The 23,793-nt window shown below is 57.2% G+C and overlaps 1 protein-coding gene across 4 annotated transcripts in view; it reads right to left on the bottom strand.

Annotated features, from left to right (window-relative positions):
- The window catches only part of ARHGEF18 (Rho/Rac guanine nucleotide exchange factor 18), a 67,343-nt gene continuing 43,550 nt past the window's right edge, over positions 1–23,793 (bottom strand). For 2 of the 4 annotated variants that reach the window (XM_037018142.2, XM_037018141.2), the window contains exons 11-28: positions 17,992–18,130; positions 17,004–17,116; positions 16,702–16,842; positions 15,543–15,793; positions 14,645–14,770; positions 13,121–13,238; positions 12,026–12,274; positions 10,615–10,691; positions 9,349–9,527; positions 8,627–8,718; positions 6,465–6,647; positions 5,100–5,237; positions 4,639–4,760; positions 3,827–4,030; positions 3,252–3,722; positions 2,551–2,881; positions 2,020–2,145; positions 1–1,945 (exon numbers count right to left, since the gene is read on the bottom strand). In XM_037018142.2, coding sequence (XP_036874037.2) covers positions 1,782–1,945; positions 2,020–2,145; positions 2,551–2,881; positions 3,252–3,722; positions 3,827–4,030; positions 4,639–4,760; positions 5,100–5,237; positions 6,465–6,647; positions 8,627–8,718; positions 9,349–9,527; positions 10,615–10,691; positions 12,026–12,274; positions 13,121–13,238; positions 14,645–14,770; positions 15,543–15,793; positions 16,702–16,842; positions 17,004–17,116; positions 17,992–18,130 — 3,224 coding nt within the window. In that variant the 3' untranslated portion in view covers positions 1–1,781. Of the gene's footprint in view, positions 1,946–2,019; positions 2,225–2,550; positions 2,882–3,251; positions 3,723–3,826; positions 4,031–4,638; positions 4,761–5,099; positions 5,238–6,464; positions 6,648–8,626; positions 8,719–9,348; positions 9,528–10,614; positions 10,692–12,025; positions 12,275–13,120; positions 13,239–14,644; positions 14,771–15,542; positions 15,794–16,701; positions 16,843–17,003; positions 17,117–17,991; positions 18,131–23,793 lie in introns of all 4 variants that reach the window. The other 2 variants (XM_037018143.2, XR_005061306.2) reach the window with 2 other exon arrangements.

Here is a 23,793-nt window from a genome sequence, read left to right as displayed (position 1 = left end):
TCATCTTCAACACCTTTATTGCTAGAATCAGGTCTTAAATTCTAAGGCGGTTCTGAAAAAACCCGCAGTGAGGAAACACTGCAATCACTGTGACGACGGTAGACGAGGGTCACGGTCACAATTAACACAGACATGCGCGGGCCCCACAGAAACAAGAATATTTGCTTGGCCACCAACTTTACACATAAACCTGGGCTCTACCCAGGGACAACGTCTAGGTGCTGGCGTGCGGTGAACCGATGCTGCTGCCCCACTGCGTGGCACAACTGAGAACACCCTTGGCTGCATGGCAGGAAGCAGGGCCCAGCAAAACCTCCGCAGCTTCTCATCGTCCGAGGGTCAGACCAGACAGAGCACACGGGTGGGGGTCCGTGGCTGTCTCAAAATCATGCAGCATGGGGCCCCGGAATGTTCTCTTTGCAACAGGACAGGAACTTAAGTCACCTTTCCTAAAGTGCTCTGAAACGACTCGGTACAAAAACACAGAACACCGATGACAGACTTGGCACGGAGGAGCTCTGATGTGGCGGGGCTGAGAGAGGACGGAAGGCGCTAGTACCCCTGTGACCGGCCAGCCTGGGACCCAGTCCTCGCAACAAGGCTGCAGGGGGCTTGGGGCGCCTGGTCAGTGGGGGGGCAGAAATGGCACCCACGCTTGAGCTTGGTCAGAGTTCAACCTCTGACACTATCCCCAAAATACAGCTGCACAGCCAGAGGGGTGCCCTCACTCAATGCCCGGGGAAGTCGACAGTAAGCTCACTGGATGTGAGGCACCAGTGGGGTGGCCCTCTGTCCATTTGAGGTCCCCAGGCCACGTGGGACCTGACAGCATTTCACCTCGTCTGCCTGCACGTGGTGGCACCACTGGTCTGCTCTGCGTTGTACGCATCTGCCCACTGGGGAGGGACACTTGCCCTGGGGGCTTCCTCCCATCTTGCAGGGGCTGAGGGTCCTCTGTCTGGGGCCAGCACCCTCGGTGGCCCTGGGTGAGGCTCTGGGTCGCAGTCCCCGCCAGGTCGAGCGCCTGGAGGACGCTGGTGCCCACGAGGCCCCCAGAGCCTTGCTGACTTGGTGAGGCGCCTCAGGAAGCACCGAGTTTGGCAACGGCAGGCTTCATACACCTCCACCCAATTAACACAGTTGTGGTGAGCCCCTGCCGGGATGAGTGTCTGGCCTGCAGAACCCGCCTGGAGTGCCGTCGGCCACCCTCTCCAGCCGCCCTGCCCTGTGGCCTCTGCTCCTGGGCAGGCCGGGTGTGGCCCCTTGTCTCAGCTCATGCCTGGCCTTGGGGTTCATCAGGAGCCCGTGGAGGTCTCTGCTTTGGAAGCTGACTCTGCCGACAGACAGCCGACACCACCCGGCCCCATGTGGTGCCCCAGTGGGCTCCGGTGTCTTCCAGTGGCCTGTCAGCAGGCTCCTGTGGGACCCCCTGCCATTGGTCCCTGCTTGGAAATGGTGTGGAGTCCATCTCTCCCCTGCCCGATGGGGTGTGACTTTCTAAACCAGCTCCTTGCCTTGACTCTGGATCAAACTTTAAGAACTTTTCTTTTCATATTAGAGAAAAAAAAAAGAGGTTTAGAAAGTTGCCCAGGTACCAACACCAATCCTACAGAAAGGGCCTCCAGATGACAGGCCAGCCCTGTCCCCGCCCTGATGCAGATCCTGGCCGGGCAGCTGTCAGTGGTGGTTTGCTTGGGGAGGGGACAGGGACAGCTGCGCGGTCCCCAGAGAGCATGGGGGGGTGGGCAGTACAGGGAGGGGTCTGCACCCAAGCCGTGTCCCTAGAAGAAGATGACATCCTCCTTGCTGGCTTCCTCCTTGTCCGGTGGTGTGGGCAGCGGTGTGGCGGACGGGTGCCCGGGAGGGAAGGACAGGCCAGCCTTGGGGGAGAGGCACTCGGGGAGGCCCTCAGCCGGGATCGGGCCCAGGGCTGGGAAGCACGGGTCTGGAAGAGAGGGGTTTGGGGTGTCGGCAGCTGCCAGGCGCCGAGGGCGGCCGTGCCACTGGAGCTGGGCTCACCTGGGGTGGGCAGGGGGCTGTGGCTGCTAAGCAGGACGGGACTCAGTGAGCGGCGGTTCCGAGAGGCGTTCTCGTCTTTGCCCATGAGCTTGTTGAGCAGCGGCTGCTGCTTCAGGTCAAAGGGGCCTGAAAGGAAGGTGCAGCCTGGGTGCCTGGTGCCAGGCGCACGCAGCACGGCCCCGACTGGGCGACTCCCTCCTCGCTTCTGCCCAGGAACAAACCCATCCAGATGTGAAGCCCCGGATGCAGGGAGAAGAGACCTCTGGCCACAGAGGCCTCTGGAGTGAGAGACCCTCGTCCCTCAAGCCCCAGTGGTCCCAGGGGTGGGGGCTGGCCACCCCCTGGCTGAGGCCTGCACGCTCCCCGTGCCCTCTGGAGAATGGCTCTGGTGCTCCACTCTCACGAGGAAATCATTCTGGTCTCACACACCGCCCATGACAGGACCTCAGAGTCCAGGGCACAAGGGGTCAGCAACCTCCTGCACCTGCGGGAGGGGCTGCAAGGAGCGCCCAGGCCCCGCCCCCTGCTCACCTGCGCTCTCCCAGCGCTGGGAGCCCCTGCTCTTGCCGCCCTTGTCCTTGCCGCCCTTGGTGAAGGCGGCCAGCTTGGTGGGGATCTGCTGTTGCACGGCCGTCTGCCTCTGGATCTGGTTGGTGGCGCTGAGCAGCTGGATGGGCACGTCACTCTTGGCTGGCCGGTCGGCTAGGGCGCTGTCCCGGCGAGCCACCTCGGGGCGCTCTGCGTACTCAGGCCCGCCGCCTGACAGCAGCATGCTCACCCGGGGCCCTGGCACTTTGGCCAGGGCTACAGGCCCTTCCTGCCCTTCCCCGTTGAAGCTGGGAGGGTGGCTTGGGGGCGGGGCCTGAGAGAGGGACAGAAGTCACGTCCAACACCGTCGTTTCTGCAGGAAGCCCTTCTCCGGGGCCCTGCTGAGGAGCTGCTCCCCTCTGGTGCGGCGCCCGCGGCTAGCCTCGCCCAGCCCCCTGGCTTTGGGTCCACTGCCACCTACCTATGGCTGAGCTCGCCAGGGCTCTGAGCTGTGGCGTCTGTGCTGGGGTAGAGCTACGCCAGGCGGCCTGTGCCCCAGACACACACACACACACACGTGCACTCAACGCTCAGTCGCACAGCCAGACACGCTTTCGCACGTGCACGGTCCCAGTCACGCGCATGCACGCTGACAGCAGTGCACGCTCATTTGCGCCAGCACGAGCGCGTGCTCATGCGCCCACCTCGGCCAGCGCATCGGGGGGCAGCGCCCCGGGGGCCGTGTTCTGCTTCTTGAGGCGCCGCAGCAGCTCCAGGCGCTCCCGCTCCCGCTCCACGGCGCGCTGGGACTCGCGCAGCCGCTCCAGGTCGTGCTGGTAGGCCTGCCGCTGCTGTTCCAGCTCCTCCCGCTCCTGGGCCAGCCGCCCCCGCAGCTGCAGCGACTCGCTCTCGCGCTGCTGAAGCCGGGCCGCGGCCCGCTCTAGCTCCTGCTGCTGCCGCAGGCGCTCGCGCTCCCAGCGCTGCTGCTCCAGCCGCATCTGGCCCTGCAGCTTCTGCATGCACACCAGCTCCTCCCGCTGCTTCTCGAAGTTGCGCTGCCGCTCCTGCTCTAGCAGCACGTTCCCGCGCGTCGACTGCAGCCGGAGCTGCTTCTCGTGCTCCTGGATGGCGGCCCTCTGCATCTCCACGTAGCTGTCCTGCTGGGCGATGACCGCCTGCAGGTGCAGGGGCTGATGTGAGAGCCTCGCCCTTGCCCGGACGCCCACGGCCCAGGAAAGGGCACGAGCAGCTAATCACAGCCCCCACAAAGCCCCTGTACCTGGAGGCTGAGGAGCAAGTGGGACAGTGTCTGGATCCGCTGGACAAGCTGCAGAGACAGCGAGACCCACGCTGGCTCTTGGCAGGGAGCCAGACCAGGCATGCATGCTAGCCGCCGGGTCGGGGTCGGGGGACAAGCTGCGCCTACCTCCAACTCCACGGCAGGGGGCAGACGGGAGCCAGACTCCATACCAGGCGCCTCCACCTGGGGAGGCAAGTGTCGAATCACTAAGAACTAAGGACCAACCCCACTTGGGTCAGGTCCACTGGTTATTGACAAGAGACATGACCCCCTCCACCCCTTTATGATGGGACAGGCGCTGCCTGGTCATTTGGCTTGTGCTAGTCTTGGTGTCAGAAAAACGAGTGTGCAGGGTGGTCCCTGGGAGGTGAGGAGGTAGCCGCCGTGGACCTGCCGTGTGGGGGGCCGGGCTCAGGGGGACCGTACCCAGTGTGGCACCTGCGGGCATGAGGACACCTGTGAAGGCTGAAGGCTTGTGGTCCCTTGCACGGTGTCTCTCCCCCACTGACAAGCCTGCAGCTACCGCCCTGAGTCCTTCTGCTTCCCCACCTCTGCCCCAGGTGCCCCTTGGCACTCCCAGGACCTGCGGGAGGGTGGAGCTCAGCCTGCCTGCACTTCAGTCTGGACTGACACGTTACTACTCGCCATAAAACAGGACGGCACCTGTTGCTATTTGAGGGAAGCCGGAAACGTTAGACAACCCAAACAGGCTGCTCACACTTGTTACCAGTAATTGAAAGGGCTCGGGTGGCACTGTACTGAGCCAAGGAATGTCTCAAGGAAGCACGTACCGCCTGTGGAGCTTCCTTGGAGGCCCCCGGGGTGTCGCTGAGCTTTGAGTCCAAGCCACTCACAGGGCCCTGCCAGTCTCGAGGGCTGGGGTCGTTGCTGGAGACCTTCTTAAAAGTGCCACCTGAAAACCCCATGCCAGGCATGTGAGGACACTGTGGGTCCCATGGGGCTGGGACCCCACCCACCCGGCCCGGGGAGGAAATGCTGTCTGGGCTGCCGCCCTTGGACCTGTGCTGAAGGGATGGTATCTGAGACCCAGAGACCAGGAGCGGGAGGGGCTGGTCTGCATGCTGCTGTCAGAACACAATCCACAACACTCAGAAGTTTCCGGAACCCCGGCCATAGGGCTGACAGATGGCTGAGGGAAGGCAGCACTAGGACCCCACACAGCAGAGGCCTGGGCTTTGCCAAGGCCGCCATGAGAAGGGAATGCCCCAAGGACCCGAGGGGCCCCACTCACTCTTGCCAGTGCTGCCCCTGGTGCCGCCCCCGCTGTCGTAGCCCGCAAAGGTCTCTGCCCACTGCGGCAGGCCCACAGAGCTGCCCCCGTCTTCCGCCTGGCCCAGCCGCCTGCAGATCAGGTTCTGAATGTCCTCGACTGGGGAAGGAGATGGGAGGGACGGAGTCACCCCTGGGACCACACTGAGGTGCCAGAGCGTGGAGGGGCATAGCACCCAGGGTTGAGGAGCTTGTGGGGAGTAGATCAAAACCTCCTGATCACCTGATGGGGACTAAATCCTGGCTCTCTGTGCATTCCCTGCCTTCAGGTATGGCCACCAGGACATGCAGACCCGTGTCTACTGGGAGGGGCGCTCAGGCACCTGGGCCCAGTAGGGCACTTGGGGGTGGCCAGTGCGTGTGCTGGTGCTCACATGGGTCAGGGGCCACAGAAGGGTGGCCTTAGGGGCAGGCCGGTCACACAAAGTGCTCTAGGGCAAGCAGGCTTTGGCCGGGTGAGGAGATGAAGAGAATGTTCCAGGCCAAGGCACAGGATGCAGCGTCCTCAGGGGGCCTAGAACGATGGCCACTGGACAAACGGGAGGAAGCAGGTCGGTGGAGCCAGAGGGAACAAGACCATGTGAGCCGAGTCTATGTGGGACCCCTGTTCCGAAGGGCAGGGGCTGCCCGTCTCATCTGCTGTTGAGAGCAGTGCCGGCTGCAGGGTGAGATCTGCCGGGTGGGACTGCCTGGCCTGGCCGGGGGCTTGGCAGCTGTGTGGAGGCTGCCAGGGCCTCTGGTGAGGACACAGCTCTTGTGAGGCAGGCCGGGCGGCAGGGCATGGAGGACAGGCCGCTTACTGGCTGGCGCCCTCCTGTGGCTGCTGGTGCTTAGAAGCCTCTTCCTGCTAGCTTCGGGGTTCCAGGCCCAGCTCCTGGGAGGGCTGCTGGGTTTCGGGGCCCTCTGAGTGGACCCACCAAATGCGTGCGTGCGCACCTTCTCTGGGATGTCATCCCTGACTTGCCTCTCAGCAAGAAGGGACCTTCTGAGGCTGTCGTGGCCAGCTTCAGACCCCAGGGGCCCAGCGTACAGGGGCCCTGCACGTAGCAGTGTTGGCTGAATGTGAGAGGTGTTAAGATTTGTGCCTCATGGTGCCTGAGGACCTCCTGGTTCCAGCAGGTGCCAAGGGGGTGGGGGTGGTGTGGTGTGTGTGTGTGTGTGTGTGAGCACAGTTCCCAGGCTTAAAAAACACCTGGCGAGCAGGGCAGCGAGTTGGCCACACCAGGCCATGTGCCCAGCCTAGGGACCCCTGAGGAGCCCACCCGGGCAGACCTGTGGCACTGGGGTGGGCTAGTGGCCAGCGAGCGCTCCCAGGCTGGCTGCTTACTCTCGCTCATGGCCGACTTGAGGATCAGCTCCCCGTGCAGGTTCTCGGGGGGCTCTCCTCCACGGAAGAGGAGCCGAGAGCCAGCCAGGTCCTCCGGCCCGCTCATCTCGGCCATCTCCAGGTAGATCTGCTGCTTCTCGCTCAGGCTCTGTGCGATCTGCTGGTCTTTCAGGTTCAATCGCTCTGTAAAGTGACAGCAGGGGTGGGGGTCGGCCTTCCCTGGGATCCTCTCCCCCAGGCACCGGCCCTGGGGACCCCCGCTCACACCCCCATCCCTCTGCCCTGAGGCTGACTGCTCCCCTTGGTCAATGCTCCCGGGGGGCGGTGAGGCCACGGCCCTGTCTGCTCGTAGCTTCTCCCGGGTTGTAGGAATCAAACTCAGTGGGGCTTAGGGAGGACTGTGCGCTCCTCACAGGTTGATTTATTCGTTTGGGACAAACGAGATTCTTATAAGACTTAAGTTTTCTAATCTCAAAAGTCTTCCTTTAGGCATTTAGGCCAAACTCCCTGCAAGTCTATGAGTTGTACACTGATTTTTGCTGCCATAACTGTGACTATTGTACTGGACTTTTTCATTTATACACATCCCATTTATACAGTTATACACATCCCATTCAGCTAAATTTACGAGCTCTCTTACCATCGGCAATGATTTTCCAGTTCAATCTATTGGATTTTCCAGGCAAATGATCACGTTACCTCCAAAAACTAACTCTGTCACCTCCCTTTCAATCATGAGAACTGACTTCTGTTTTTTCTGTCTTCTCCATTTCCCCCAAAAGCTGGAGCTTCCAGGATGGAGATGATCCTGCCCTCGCCTCGCTCTGATTTTGACGGGAGGGTCCCCGACTTTCCAATATGAGGGATAAGACTGGCTTTGGATCCCAGGTGGGGAAGAGTATCTTGATAAAGAGAACGTGTATTTCTAATTCATTAAGAATCTTGGCAGGAATGAGGCACAGATAGATATTACGGTTTGGGCGGTCCCCTCCATCTGTGCAGGGAGGGTATTTTATCACAATGTGGCAGAAACAGGATGAGTACCGGGTTAGCGCTGTGCTTCCGGGGTCTGTGGGACACCACCACCCCTTACGGACATTTTTACTAATTAACAGCCTCAGTATTGCACCTTTCCTCATAAAGAGAAGTAAAATACATACTACCTGATGTGCAAATGTTACCTCATCTAGAAAAAAATTACAGTCAGTGAGAGGCAAGGGGAGAGGTGGGACCACGGCGCGCTAGGGACCGTTCTTGGCGATGATTTCATTGCAATCTCGTGGGAATCTTGAAAATAGGAGCATGGATAAGCACAGAGCGGTGTATCCACCCAGTGGAACAGTGGCGGGCCTCGACTGGAAGGACATTCTGACACCTGCTGCAACATGGCTGGACGATGAAAACATCACCAAAGCGGAATAAGCCAGACACAAAGGACAGATGATGCATGATTCCCGTTCTGAGGCCCCCGGAACAGGCAAATTCATAGACAGATAAGTAAGACGAGCGGTTACCCGGGGCTGGCGGAGGGAGGAATGTGAAGTGACAGCTAACAGGGATGGGGTTTCTTTTTGGGGTGATGAAGAAAATGGTCTACAATGGATGGTGGGGCCGACTGCTGAGCTGGACAGTGTGTGAATTGTATCTCAATGAGGTGGTTAAAAAAACCCGACAGGGAGGGGGAAGCCAAGGTCCCGGGCTGCAGAGCGAGGGCTGGTCTGGGTCGGCCTGGCCCTAGACAGTGCCTGTGGGGCTCTCGTGCTCTTACAGGGCCTGGTGGGTTCTGAGGGTCACGGACGCCCTTGGCGAGCTCTTCCCTGCGTGAGGACCGAGGGAGGGGGCAGTGTGCACGGCACAACCATCATCTCTGGAAGGGGCTCAGGAGCCCTGAGCACCACCCTCTCTCTTTCCCTCACCTGCCCTGGAAGATCACGACCTTGTGACAAAGCTCAGCTCTCAACACCCTGCAGAACTGCAGGGCACCGGACAGTGGATAGCAAACGCCTGGTGGCTTGGGCGGTGATGTGCACCACGGCCGATGTTGATGGGACAGAATAGAAAGGCAGCTGGTGGCCCCAGGGCCTCTGGGGTGCTCTGAGGGGCCATCTTGCCATACACAGCACACGCTGTGGGCACAGAGGCCCGGACTGACTCCCCCTCACCTTGGAAGTCCCGAAGCCTCATGGCGCGGGCCTCGACTGCCTTCCTCTCCTCTTCCGCCTCACTGAAGGGCCCCTCCTCCTCGTCTGGACAGCTGCGGGGAGAGCAGGCAGATGGGCGAGCACGCCTTGTGGGCTGCTGACCACCACTTGCAGGAGACTGGGGACTGGCCAGGGAGGGGAGGCTGCAAGCCCAGCAGAGCTGGGGCTGAGTACCGGGCAGCTCTGAGAAGGCTAAGGCTTTGGGGAGCTTCCCGGTTTAAGCAGGCTGACTGGGCGTGGGGGCCGGACCACCTTCCCGTCTGGCGGGGGCACAGGGCATGCAGAGCCACAGGGCTGGGGGCCTGAGAGTGGTCCCCTGGCCGGGGCAGGAAGCACAGGACGCGGAGACCTGCTCTAACAGCTCTGGTCCCACGCGGGGGGCAGGGGAAGAACCCCCATCAAGTGGGACATCCCACCAACATGGAAGGTTGGGACTGCCTGGTTCCACATCCCCTGGGCCCTCTTCCATCCGACAGTTTGAGCGGCTAGCTGCTGGAAGGAACTGGAGTGGAGGTGTTCTGTGTAGAGGAGGGGAGGGACACTGCACCAGCGTGCAGCGAGGCAGAGGAGAGGCAGAGGGGTCCTGTGACCTCTGGCGCTCTCAGGTCACTGCTGGTTTGCCCACCGTCACAGCCAAGGGCAAATCTGCTGCTGGAGGCCACCGCACACACGGCCCTCCTCACCTCTCCACGGCCCTTCTGATGTGGGCCATCCAGGTGTTCCTCTCCTCCTTGGAGCTGGTGTAGATCTCGTACATCTCGGGCCCTTGGCGCGAGGCGCTGATCAGGAACATGGCTTTCTCCTCGTTGGCCACTTCCCTCACAATGAGCTTTTGCAGTGAGATGACAGGGCGCTTCGAGTCCTGCACAGGGAGAACGTGGCGGGGAGGGTCACCCTTTGCCCGCCGCATCGGCACCACTGCGGAACCACCATCTCGGGGGAAGGGGCCCAGGAGGGGTGTGTGCGCCCCATTTACGTTCACGTGAATAAAAGCAGAAGTATTTTGCCATCTGGGGAAAACAGACACTATTGCAATAATAGACTTACATCCTTTCCATGTGTCTAACATGTTTAAAAAAGGTGTCTTATGATCAGGAACACATGAGCATCACACAGAACTGCAGGGACGCAAGGGTAGGTGGTATGGAACGAAGGACAAGCCTTCGCCCCGGCCCTATGGCCTGCGCCCCCAGAGCCGACCGGTATTCCCCATGTGCTGCGACCCTGCAGGACAGAGTGCTCTGACAGACCAGTGAAATGCATGCTTTTAACGGGTGGAATTGTGCTCCCACCCCAAATCCTAACCCCACGACCCCAGAATGTGAGTGTATTTGGAGACAGGGCCTATAGAGAGGTGATTAAGATAAAACGAGGTCATTAGGGTGGCCCAGATCCAGGAGGAGGAGCACAGACACAGACGCACCCGGGGCGACAGTGTGAGGATGTGAGAGGACGGCTGTGTACACGCCAAGGACAGGCCTGGGGAGGAGCTGGCCCCACCGATGGCCGGGCTTGGCTCGCGTGACCAGGCTGTCCCGGCACCATCATGCTGTGGGGTCAACACGGTCGCGGCTCACAGGGCGGGGCCCCAGCGATGAGCCAGCGGAGAAGGAAGGAAGGTTCTCCTGGCAGGGACGCTCGCGTGAGGAAGAGCCACGCACATGCAGAGGCTGGGACTTGACAGGGTGTCAGCAGGCGGCTGAGACCATCTTAGGCAACCGGTGGGGACCCCAGTGCTCAGAAAGTGCTAGTCCTGCCTTCTGGAACCTTCTGGCCCGGGGCAGGGTCGCTCACAGAGGCGCTCTGCTCACCGCCTTGCTGCACTGCTCCCTAATGTCGAGTTGGCCCCGGCTGCCCCTCCACTCAGCGCCCTCTGCCCAGGTGGCTTTAGAGCAACCCCCTAAAGCTCCGGCGAGTGGGACCCTCGCCTGAAGGGACAGGCTACGCACCACGGAAGCAAAGACATATTTTTGGTCCTTTTCTTGAAGCAGCAAAAGCACATCGGTCAGCAGGACAGCAAGAACATCTACGAGAAAGCACAGGAGAGACACCCAGGGGGAATGTGGTCACCCAGGCGGCCTCAGATGCCCCGACGGCGTCCTGCTCACTCTCAGCCTGGCACCAGCACGCTGCCGCATGAGCCGAGGGCTTCCTCTACCCCACCCCTGCCCGCCACCTTCCGGGTTTCAACATCTGACACCAGTCAACAGCCCGTCTCCACCTGGAGGTCCCTCTGGGGCCTACTGCCCTGCGCCTCTCCTGTCCCTGCGCCTCTCCTGTCCCCGTGCCTGCTGAGTCTGGTCTCTGAGATTCTGTTGCTCTGGTTTCTGGACTGTGAACTCATTCACCTCTCGGTTCTTCCTGCTCCCAGGTTTCCTGGGACCTGGGCAGCTGGACGCCGCCTCCTACTGGTATGATACCCGAGGCCTGTAGGCGCATCTTGGGGCGACCGCACGGCAGAGCTTTGGCACGCAGGTGCCAGTCCTGCACTGAATGTGCGCCAGGAGCGCTCATGTCTCAGAAAGCACAAGTACTCCCTCCACAGAAGCTTTTCTGGCCACCACGACCTAGAAGACGGCCACTCTGTGGAATTTTCACGCTGCCGCCGGCTGGCGTCCTCTAAAGCACTGACTGTGCTTTCAACTGTGTTTCAGTTTAGTTTCTCTTTTGGCCTGACTGCAGCCCCACAAGGGCTGGGGCCTCCCACTGCCCAGCTGGGTGCTGGATCCTACCTGTTGGGGGCTTGCCCGTGCAAATCACGGTGAGCACACTTGGGCACCTGGCCGTCTCGAGCATCCCTGAAGGCCTCTGAGGATGCTGACGCTGACAGACAGGTAAGGATGTTTTCAGGAGCTCACGAAATGGGCAAGAAACTCAGGACTGAGGACTGCATGCTTTCTGGTCTGTCTAAACTGCACCACAGAACTTGAAAGTGGAGCTCTGAGGACACCCCGAGCAGCGAGTGGGGTGCTTGGGGACACAGGCCGGCAGTTTGGGTGGTGCCATCTACCCACACTGGGGCCCTTCAGGGGTTGGACCTACTGCCACCTGACTAGAAATCCTGGGACCTCTGCGAAATCTGGGGTGTCAAGACGCCTGGGGTTTCTGCTCAGAAGCCAAGACTCAGTGTGCCCTCCTCACCTAGCGGCCCGCCTGGTGCACACACACACCATCTCAAAGACCAGGGCGAGAGTGCTGGCCTGCCTGTCATTCTCACTGCGCTCCCTGGCCGCCTGCGTTCACCCTTCAGCTGAGAGGCAGCCAGGCTGCAGGGGCTCTGTGTCGGCTGGCACCCTCCAATCCGGAGGCGCCTACTACCCCGGGGCGGCGCCCCTGGAGGGGCCTGGGGCAGGGCTTTACCTTTCAGACGCCCTGACGTGGTCTTCCAGCACAGTGTGCCCTCCAGGAGGAGCTGCCGCTGCAGCATGTCCTCCTTGCGGAAGGTCAGTCCGTTCTTGAGCTTGCTGGAGGACTTCAGGTCCATCTTGCCTGTGATCTCCCTGAGGCGCTGGCCTTTCTCGCACTCGCTGACCGTGGCGTCCACTTGTGAGATGATGTCTTTGATGAGGCTCAGGGCCTGCATCAGGTCCTCGTAGTCCTCGGTGCCAGCTACCACACACAGCAAAGTTAGCGCTTTCCCTTGCCCGAGCTCGCACGTGTGGAGGAGTGGACAAACTACGTGGCCTGGGAGGCACGTCCCGAGGCCACTGCTCAGGAGACCCTCAGGAACCACCTTCCAACTCCAGTCTTCTGGGATATAAACACTTCTCCAAAATAAATGCAACAGCCTGGAGTTTGGTTTTTGCTAAGAGCCTCTGTTGAATGCAGAAGCCATGGGGTGATTCAAGTGACAGAAACAGCCCCGCGTAACTGCCGCCACTCCTTGGTCAGCACGCTCCCGCGCTCCCCAGCTCTCTGTAAAGACGGCCTCCACCTCCTGCAGTCACCAAGACCTGGCTCCTCTCCTGGCTCTCAGGACGTGGCTTTTGTGGCAGGGCAATCTGCTCATTCTCCCATGTCCCAAAGCCCCTGTGCATGTAGGACGGGTGGCTGGCACTGCTCCTGGCCGGGCTGCATGCCCTCTCTCCTCTGCCCTCCACGGGCTCCACGTGTGTGACCCAGAGGTCATCTCTGTGCCTCTCTGGCTCACCCTCACCATCCACTCCCCAGATCCTGGCTGAGGGCCAGCTATAGCCCAGCCTGTGCCAGGGGCTGGGGGTAGTAACAGCAGGCAAATGAGACCTGGCACCCCATCTTTCCAAATGAGAAACCCCAGCACCCAGCCCTGTGGATTCTTCACGATGACAGCTCAGTTAATGAAGACTGAGTCCAGCGGAACCCAGAGAACCAGGGACGGGGCACAGACAGACATTTAGTGGATCCATGGCTTAAACGGGGCAGGAAGGCAGAGCCCACCCCCAAGGCACTGAGGGGCAAGGGCGGATGCTACCGTACCTGCCGTGTTCTGAATAATGCGCTCTACCAGCACGGGGTACTTGGTTATGCGCTGAGTGACCAGCAGAATGCACTCTTGCACGCCAAGCCGCCTCACGATGGAAAAGTTGCCGATTTTCTATGAAACAAAACCAAACATGCTGTACTGACACCCTGTCTTCTGCCAAATCAGCTGGGGGCTCCTTCCTTGTCGCTCACCAGGGCCTTTTCTTTACTGCGTCACTGGACACTTGAAAGCAGGGCTTGCCTGCTATATACGGGAAGGCCATGAAAGCAAAGGCAGCTTCCCCCGTTGGAGGCCAGGGCCCGCAAAAGTGGTTAACAAGGAACCAGAACCAGCCAGAGGGTGGTTACGGGAACTCCCTTGTGAGCTGTATCAGTAATGCACCCATACACACACGAAGGCCCTGCCCCCCCCAGGGGCTGCCGGAGCCCCCGAGAACTCTGACCCGGCTCCCTGATGGCTTCTGAGGCACACCTCTGGCCACAAACTGGAAGTGGGAGCCCGAAGCCATTCCCTGGTGGTGCTTTCCAGGGCACACCACACATTCTGGTTTCTGCTCCTGCAGCTCTCGAGCACATTTCAAAAACGCCAGCCATCGGAGGGCCGCTTCTGAGGAGCCAGGAGTGCCGCGGGGCCGTGAGATGTGGGGGACTAAGCCCCGTCTCTGCTTCCTCCTGTCTCAGGGGAACCCTCTCGCCAGCTACGTGTCTCTGGCTCTGATGTCGGGTGGCCTGGCCTGAGGCTTGTCGGATGAATTCAGGCCCCAATGTGACCCTGCCTTTCCCATCTACCCACTGCAGTTATGATGCAGGGGCACTTCAAAACAAGTCACTCTTAACTCTACTTGGTCAGTTCTTCATATCCGTTCAGAACAAAGCCCTCAGGGGCAAGAGGACGGCCGGAGCTGCCGACAGAGCCCAGTGGCCCGAACCAAGCATGCTCCTTAGGGAGCGGGAGGTGGCGCCTCGCCGCATCTGGCCGGCCCAGGCTGGGTGAAGCACTTCTGGTTCTGGGCTGTAAGTGCCTGCACACTGTTAGGTGGGAGACAAGTGTGGGTCAGTCCACAGGCCACGGGGACCAAAGAGGGCACAAGGCAAGAGGGGACAAAGGGTTAGAATAAGGCATGTCTCCTACCAGCCGAGCAGTCAAAGGTGGCTTTAGGGGTGGTTCCCAGGGCAGGGCAGCCCCCTGAAATGGCCCTTGTGTCACCTTAACGATGGCCATTCCACACCAGGGCTTGCAGGGGCACCTCAGACACCACCCCACAGGGGTGAGGATAAAGCCCAGGTCTGTGTGGCTTTGCTTTTTTATACCTTGGGATTTTCCAGGAAATCTCGCTTACATGCCCTGAACAAGTCTGTGGTTAAACATGAAACAAAACCTTGAAAATCACTGGTTTATGGCAGGTACTTAAAATTCCAAACTCTCTAAAAGTCTACAGTTCTGTCAGAAAAAGACCTACAGCAAAGAGGATACATTTTTTACTTAAAGAAAAAAAAAGAAAAAAAATCTGTTTTTACCTTGATCAGGTTTTGAAATTTTTTGTTTTGCTGCAACAGCAACTTGTAATGACTGACCGCCTCGTTGTGGCCACTACAGAAGACCCCATATTTTTCTTTCATTCTCTCCCCATTTTCACCTGAAAACTTTAGAAAGATAGCAGAGATGTCACTGAAAAGAAACATGAAAACTGCCAGGGCTCATCTGACTGCGCTGAAACATGTTTTGAAATTTGTGATTTCTTTCCTCTGTAACAGATACTCAGAAAGAGGCTTTGGGACGGGACGTCTTGGCAAGGTGCAGCACTGGAAAAGGGAGACAACTTCCTGCTAGTGGGCTTTACTATGTCCGGGATGCTAGCAAACTTCCTGAAGCCCGAGAGGGAGAAGTAAATTTAGGCGGGAGACTGTCAGAAAAATGTAAAAGCAATAGGGGTGTTCTTCTAATCAATTCTTATTAGCTGACTCAGGGGGCCTGGGGCACCCTGAGGTCAGGGGCTGGGTTATGCGTCCCCCCCCAACCCATCCATCTCAGCGGGGCCTCAGAAGGTGGTGCAGAAGCCAGCTCAAGGTCAACGCCGCTAACCAAACCACAGATGGCGTTGGTCCACAGGTACGCGTCTAGCAGTTAAAAGACACAGGAGTCAAAACAGACAAAAGAAAACAACCAAAAACCAAAAACCAAACCAGCCAACCAACCCAGATCATAACACTGGACCGTGTTTGGACAAATGTGTTTGGTTTTAGGCCTCCGTGTTTGTACGTAGACTGTTGGCTGTGTTCACCCATGAGGGCCCAGGACCCCCCCTTCTCTGTGGAACAAGCGCTCAGTGAGCAGGGGCTGTGTTCTTCATTCTTGCCAGGAACAGAGACGGGGCAGGGCTGGGCCAGGCCCTGTGCTCGTCCCCGCTGTGCCCACCTGCTGGACTAGGAGGTCCCCGATTTTCTGGATGATGTAATTCCGGTCACTGCCCTCCTCCAGTGATTCCTGGCGACGCTCCTTCAGCCGAGAGAGGAAGTGGCTGTGCATCTCGAGCAGGTCGTCGGCGCACGGGAAGAGACGGCTGACGGCCTTACTGCTGAACTGCAGCTCCTCCTGCAGGGCTCTGGAGTAGACCTTCAGCATGATCTTGAGCGTCCGCACGTGGTGCACCTCGGTCTGCATCAGCTCTGCGGGGACATGAGTGCACTGACTAAGCTGGCTCCCATGTCCCACATATGCACTGTCTACCACCCTGTGCCCGGCTGGCTTCTCAGTCCTCACCCGAGAGCCTCTTGCCCAGGGGCCAGGCCTCCTGTCCACCCCGACCGGTGCTGCAGGGTCCCAGCTTAAGGGAACAGCAAGGGGTAGGGTGACGTCAGGAAGGAGAGGACCCAGGATATGTGCTGGGACCTCAAATTCACAGGAGGGTTTTATGCCCAGAGGACCCAAGACTATAACTGATGAAAAAGTGAGGATTTTAATTCGTTTAATGCAAAGAAACATTGGGTTTTGTGTTGGACTTTAACTGTCATTCAAGTCAAGGCCTTGAAGCTGTGAAGAGACCAAAGGCCAACAGCAGCGACCCCAGGGCCCCAGCCAAGGAGGCTGGAAGCAGTCTGTTTGCACAGCAGGCAAGACAGTATGGCGCAGGACTGCCCAGTGGAAGCATCCAGAAGTGTCCCTCCCAGTGGGTTCCCGGGCCTGGCCCAGGGGCCCTGAGGGGAGGTGTCCATTTGGTTCTCCTTCCCACCCACACTCCAGCCTGTTCTGGCCCCGGCAGAGAGCTCCGTGTGCGACACGTGTAAGGAGGTGGGTGCCCGTGGACACCCCCGGGCAGTGGGCTGAAGAGTGAAGATGCTTCTACGTCAGAATCTCCTTCCAAAAAGCCGAGGGAGGAAAACACCTCCTCAGTCAGTCTTGGGGGAAGGATCACAGGAAAAACAAGCAAGGTCACTGGGGAGAGAACGGCCTCAGGTTGTCATCCCACTTACAGGGGCCCAGGGGCCTGCAGGGGCCTGTGTGGCCGGGTCTCGTGGTGGCCTGCCGCGACCCGCTCCAGGAGGGGAAGGCTGGCGTGGCGGGCGGGCCGTCTTACCGTAAAGCACATCCTGCCTCTTCACCGCCTCCCTGCTTTGTTTCTTTGCGAACGCGGCATCCACAGAGAGGCTCCAGGACTCTGCCTCGAACTCGTGGGCATCTGATTCGATCTCACTCCTCAGCGAGGCAGCGTAGGGGTCTGGGGAAAGGACAAGAGACTGCTGCTGGGGGGCTGGAGCAGGGTGGGCTCTGGGCCGCCCCAGCCCGCGCTGGGCGGACACACTGATGAGGGTCCCAGCTCTTCCCGGGGTGGGTGGACACTATGCGAGAGCCACGGAAGAATTGAGAGGAGGACTGTACCTTCTACAAAAACGGACTCGGTATTTGAAGATGTGAGCGAGAGAGAGTCATCAGCTGCCTGCTTAAATTTTAGAAATACAGAGTCGGCTTCATCCATCTCTCCTGTGACTGGTCTAAATAAAAACCATGCAAATGATTATTTCAAAGAGCTGCATCACACACGGACACATGCACACTCACACACATCCATTCTATGAAAGCAAATCAGATTGCTACTCAATCTGATGAGCTACTATGTGAGCCCTTTCCAGATTTCAATATAAGCCTTAATTTTGTCACAGGTCATTTTAGATAGGAGATCACCTGCCAATTACCACCAGAACTTCTTCCTTCATGACTACCTTTAATTTACTGTTCAGGAACAATCTAGCGGTGGGTTAATAGGATGTTTACTGGCCACTGGAGCCCACTGGAGCCCCTGGAATTCTTTCCAGCGAGTTAGGGGGACTAGGGGGACACAGCGTCACTCACGGTGAAGGGGGAGGGAGAATCCTCTTAGAGGAAAAAGATAATCAGCTCCCATCCCCACCGACTGGTAGAAGGACTGCCAGAGCGCCGCTGCTTAGAGCGCCAGGCTTTCCACCCACACACTGCTGATGGCAATATTAAAAAAACAACCTCTAAGTCCTTGAACACAGGTGAAGGCATACATAACGGGATCTACCTCCATGGCAACCTCAGCGGAACTTCTCGAATCATCGTGAGCTCAGAAAGGAGCCCCGTCCAGGGGTCCCTTTGAGAGTATAAAGCCAACCGGCACCAGAGGACCAAGAACACCCAGCACACGCCGTGTTTGAAAAAAGATGGGCAATGAATGACTCTCCGATGCAAGGGTTAATGAGAATTTCACCCCTTGCTTGGGGGCCTTCGCAAAGACTCCCGCGGACTGGAGGGGCTCCTTTCGGGGGTGCTGTCCACAGCCCTGTGGAGCCACACTCCACTGTCTCCCTTCACCCACATCTGGTGGTGGAGAGAGGACCAGACTCACCCAAGGCGCGTCCCCGTTCCCGCCAGGCTGGGTGCTGGCTGTGGACCCCCCTTCTGTGAGACCGTCATGCCGACATTCCTGGATAGGGCCGGGCTGCCATTAGACAAGGGGGTGGCCCTCAGCTGCTCCTTCAGGGATGCTGCAACAGAGGCAAAGACAGAGTTGGTGCTGAGAAAGTGGGCAGGGTAGCGGAGGTGGCCCGTCCCCGTCCGGAAGCCCTGCTCCGCCTGGGGCCGCAGCACGGACAGTATCTTGGAGGTCAGCAGCTCGTTATCTAGAAAGACATTCTCGCTCCATTTTCTAGGGCAAGAGCCATAGAAAGACAGCTCTGGGTGGCTGGGCAGCCCGCAGTCCCTGTGGCTGCCTTTAGAATGCGTGTTCCCCATGGCCACTGCCGGGGCGCTGGAACCCAGCTCGGTGGCGCCACTGCGCCCTTTTTATATCTCCCTGTGATCCTTCTAGAAATGTAAAGCTGCGTCTTCTCTTACTGTATTGGCTGAAGCAGCGGGTCTGCAGGGCAGGAAATTGTTCCCCACTGTGACCGTTTAGTATGGAAATCGCCCAGTACTTTGTCCTTTGGTAAAACAACAGCAAAAAAGTCCCCAGACACCCTTTCCGTCTTGGCAGGGGGTAAGAAGCAGAGGGTAGTTTACATTCACTGTGAAGAACCCAAGACCACAGAACAGGGAGCTCTGTGCTTGGTGTGGCTGGTGCCCCTTCGCACACACACAACTGTAATTAACCGGCGATCGGGTGTCGGGCTGACTCCGAGACCTGGAGAGCACAGGGCATGATGATTAGCTGCAGGCACACGCCCCTGCGTATCAGCCCTCTAGCAGAATCTTGACCGCCAAAGTGGACAAGAGGCTCCGATCCTACTGTATACGGTGATTGTAATGCACCTTAACATGCTCTAAAGGGCTGTCTGCTTTCATCTGCTCATTAACCTAAGAGTTGAGATACTAGGATGCGTGACACTCTGGCTACCTTACCCACTGATGCGCCGCTGAAACTCTTAGAAAGCCAAACTATCATTAATTAGGCTGATTTTCCTCCTCCCATTTGCCAAGCCAATTATTTAAGTTAGTTCTAGTGGGGATGGGGCGCTTGGCTAATTTATTCTCTGGGTGAAAACGATCCTGGAGGAAGCTCAGCTCCTGGGACGGGCAGCAGCCGGAAGAGGAAATCTGCCCGGCAGCCTGGGTGCCTGGCTCCTGTCTGGGGCGCCAAGCCACCCACCCTCCAGTTTCTCGGTCACAAGACGCCAGCAGCTGGGACTTTGGTTCTCAGCAGTGCAGTGACTGTAACTCTTGAGGGGGGCAAGGGGCCAGCCACCTGAGCTTCTCTGGGGAGTGGCATTCAGCATTCGGAGGGAGTTTTAAGGGGAAATTTAAGGTGGTCACAAATGTGCAGGTGGGTATGTGTCAGAGAAAAAATTCCTGGTAGAGGAATAATGAAGGAAGCGCGTAAGCTGGCCCGTACCCACGTACAGCCATGAGGCCAGTGACACAGATCATATATTATCCATAGCTATTCGTTTTTAACACAGCTCAGCACCGTGCGGGTCAACGACCCTCACACATCCCGACATCATGACCTTAAATGGCTCACGATGACTACTGTCATAGCAGACACTGGTGACAGGATGTCACTCGGACACAAACACAGATTTACAAGGGTGAAAACAATCAATCAAGGGCTCTGGAGTCCAGGGAAAACACTTCCAGACATTTCTACACCGTGCTAAACCTCACCCAGGCAATCATGACCTGAGTGTGCAAATATGGGACAAATCCTGAAATGAGTCCTTTGCCTGGCATCCTGGCATGCTGGACAGATTGTTCCCGTGATCCGAGGTCTAATCTGAAGTATGGTGGATTCTGCTTCAATCAATCAGTCCATGGAAGAAAAGTCACTATAAACACCAGTTCCAAAGAATCTTAATGATGGGTAACGCTGAATCTATGTTAAACAGACTTAAACCTTCCCTTGATGTTTGAGATTCTCTTGTCTAAGGGCCATGATTAGGGACACCAGCTATCACTGGGCTCAAAGGGGATAGGATTTCGGTTAAAAGAATGATGAGCCAGCCCCCTCTAACACACGATATAATTATTCTCACTACTGTCTGTCCCCTCAGGAGAGTGGAGGACAGCGTCTCCCACAAAACAGGTCAAGAAATCATTGTTCCGTGGAATATGATTCAGCCACATAAAGGAAGGACACTGTGCACAGTGAATAAGCCCGACACAGAAGGACAGATCCCGTCTGACCCTCTCCTGGGAGGTCCCTACAGGAGCCCCATCCACAGAGACAGAACGTGGGTGGTGGGGACCAGGGGCTGGGGGAAGATGGGGAGCTAGTGTTTCACAGGGCAGAGTTTCAGTTTGGGAAGATGGAAAGTTCTAGAGATGGAGGGTGGGGATGGCTGCCTGACAACGTCAATGCATTAATGTCACTGGACATTTAAAAATGGTTAAATGGTCAATTTTATGTTTATGCACATGTTACCACAGGTTTTTTTAAAAAAAATTATTTTTCTTTGGGGTGACAGAACAGTTCTGCCTTTTGACTGTGGTGGTGGTTACTCGGAATCTGGATGTGGGGTGAGATTTCCGGGAACTACACACGCTCCCCTTCCCCTCCCCAGGGGGCATCCAGCAACAGGCGCGATCCAAACAGGGTCTGTGCCCGAGTCAGTGATACTGTGGGATACCGGTTCCTGGTCTTGACAATGGACTGTGGTTATGTCGATATCACTGGGGGATGCCTGGTGAGCAGTACTCAGTACCTGGGAGGCAATTTTACTTTGGCAACTTCTTTTGGGTCTGAGACTGTTTCAAAATAAGAAGTTACAGTGGATTCTCATCATCCGCAGTGATGTTTAATAATGTCCAAGTGAATGCAGAATTAGCGAATACTGAATCACTGCCCTTGGGGGAAATACAAGGTCAGGTTCCTTGAGCTTCTGGGTGTACCTTCATCAGCCCATCAGTATAGTACTGTCTTGCTTTGTGTGTGTTTCTATGGAAAGACACCTTAGTTAATATATACTGTCGATTTACCATCACCGAACTCACAGCCAAGGGACCATAACTCGTGCCTGAAGAAGTGAATCTGACATACATATCTTCTCCATAAGGCATATCACGCACTTCTTATTCTTAGGGATGCCAGACAGTGTTTCAGCACAATGCTCAGGGCCTGTTTCACACAACCACATCCCCAATGAATGGCACAGAAATGCAAAACACATGGCATTAAATACACTGCAAACAGGACATTTATTTATAGTACAAGCTGAAACAAGAAGGCAGCGTGTCACCTGTTTGACCTCAGCTGGGGACACGCATGTTGAGTGACTCATATTTTTCACTGCACATGTCTGAAAGCCCCACAGATACTAATTTGGAGGTTGCAAAGACATTTTTAGTGAATAGCTGAATTTGCAAATATGGAATCTGTGAATAACAAGAATGGACTGTATATAAAGAAGTTGTTTGAGGAGAGGTTATTATATTTTGGAAGAACATCCTTGTTTGTTCACAGGCACACCGTTCTGTCCTTAGAGCATTGATACTCTTTTTCTTTATAACTTATTACACACGTACTTCCAAAAAGTATCTGAGATGGCCTATTTTGGGGGGACGTCTTACAGAAAAGCATCATGGTGTGCATTTAGTGGCAATGTGACCCAAGAGTAAATTATCCTTTTTCCCTTTGACTGGACTCCTCTTCTTCAAGCTACTTAAGACTTCTACAATAAGGGTAGACAATCACCCACCCAGTCTTTCTGTGACTTACGCAGCCAAGGAATAACTACCTGAACAGGACACGAGTCAGTGGCCATGCCACTGCCACAGAACAGCTGTATTCCACATGATTTTTTGCTCTCCATGTTTGCTGCTGTCACATCTGGGCCCTTGCAGATGCTGGAGGGACTGTCCCTCCCAGGGCTGGGGGATTCCTAGACATACTGAAGGGCTCTCTTCAGGGCACCGCCAACGTGCAGATCAGCCGACCCAGAGCCCACACCCGGCCTCCTCCTTCTGGGGCCCTCACGCCCCAGGCCCCTGTCCCCTGCCCTAGTCACCCTAGCGCCCGCTGGGACTATTCACGCCAGCCGGTCCTAAGCCTGCTCACCTGCCTCACCTGCCCCTCCCTGTGGAACCACGAGGCAGGCTCCTGCTGCATGTGCCCACCTCCCTCCTGACCCACCCTGGGGCTTCCGTGTGCGGCCCTGCACGGTGTGCCCTGCCTCCCGCTGCCAGGGATCTGTGAGCACCACCTCCTCCCTTCACAGCATCATTTCTCTGGCTGCGCACCTTACCACACCTGGTCACAACGAATCCTGGGCACCCTTGAAACGCCGGCCACCCAGGGTCTGCCCGCTGGTGCAGGGAGGCCTCGAGCCCCCTCGTGCAGCGGCTTTCTTACATCTAGGTGGGGGCATCACGCCGTGAAACACTCTGAAACTGCTGGTGGGAAGGCAAAATGGCACAGCGCTTTGGAACACAGGGAAACCGTTACTATACAATCCAGCAATTCTGCCCCGGGTATGTGCCCGAGAGGTGACAACGTACACCCACCCAAATGCCTGCACGCAAATGTCACACAATAGCCGAGAAGCAGTAAACGACCCCACACGTCCATGAGTGGATGATGGATGAATCACAACGTGGGCCCATCCATACCACGAACCGTACCCAGCTATGATAGGAACGAAGCCCTGACACGTACTACAATGTGGATGGATCAGGAAAATACACGGATGGAAAAGAGGTCGGGCACCAAAGCCCACATATCGCAGGAGTCTGTCTACAGGAGATGATCAGAACAGGCAGATCCACAGAGACAGGAAGCAGATTAACAGTGGCACAGGACAGGGGGAGACTGGAGGGTGACAGCTAATGGGATTGGGGTATCCTTTTGGGTTTCTAGAAGTGACTGTGGTGACTCTCAGAATACACAAAAACCACAGAACTGGACGCCCACGATGGGTGAACTGTGTGGCATGTAAATTCTACCTCAGTGAAGTGATTACACAATTGCCCGTGAAGAAGAGCCATCCTTCTGCAGGAGGGGAACACAGGGTACAAGTTTAGTCATCGTGCCTGCTGCCCTGGGTGAGACAGGAACACACATTTGTCCTGGGACCGTGTTTTCCCAGTCCCAACGGCCACAGTGGGGCTGTGGGCAGTGGTGCGGGTGGGCATCTGGGCCACAGACGCGGCTCAGCGCAGCCTAGCACTGTCTGCACCGCCACGGCGGCCACTTTGGAGCCTAATTAGCACTGGCTGCCCACTGCTGGGAGGTGCCATCGATCGGCGTGCACCTGGCCACTGCGGCGACTGTGCCGCAGAGCTGTTCCTACGAGGGGACCCAGATGAAAATAAGAAGTGAACAGTGAAAATGGAGAAAGTTCTTCGCCTGGAGAGGAAAAAAAACACCCGCTGTTCTTAGCAACACAGGATGGCAGCCTGTTCTCATGATCATTTTTTTTTAAACCTGTTTGTCTTAGTTTCTTGGTGAAGAGGAAATCTGACAACAGAAGGCATGAGGCACAGACCACCATCCTACCTACACTACTCCACCCTGGACGACAGGTCCCCCACTGCCAAGTTCAGGTCAGTAGGGGCTAGTGTCCAGCACAGTCACATGGCCCACATTCAGGCCACAGGCTTTGCCCTCTGATACACAAGCACAACCCGTCAGCTCTTGGAGGAATCAGGACCCACAGGGAAAGTCCATCAGTAAGACTTCATAGTTAGGAACCTGTTCAAAGTCATTTTTTGAGGAGGT

This window comes from Manis javanica, chromosome 13 (assembly GCF_040802235.1).
Source record: "Manis javanica isolate MJ-LG chromosome 13, MJ_LKY, whole genome shotgun sequence".
NCBI lineage: Eukaryota > Metazoa > Chordata > Mammalia > Pholidota > Manidae > Manis > Manis javanica.
The sequence above is the reverse complement of the archived record's forward strand: the minus strand, read 5'-3'. Positions and strand labels throughout refer to the sequence as shown.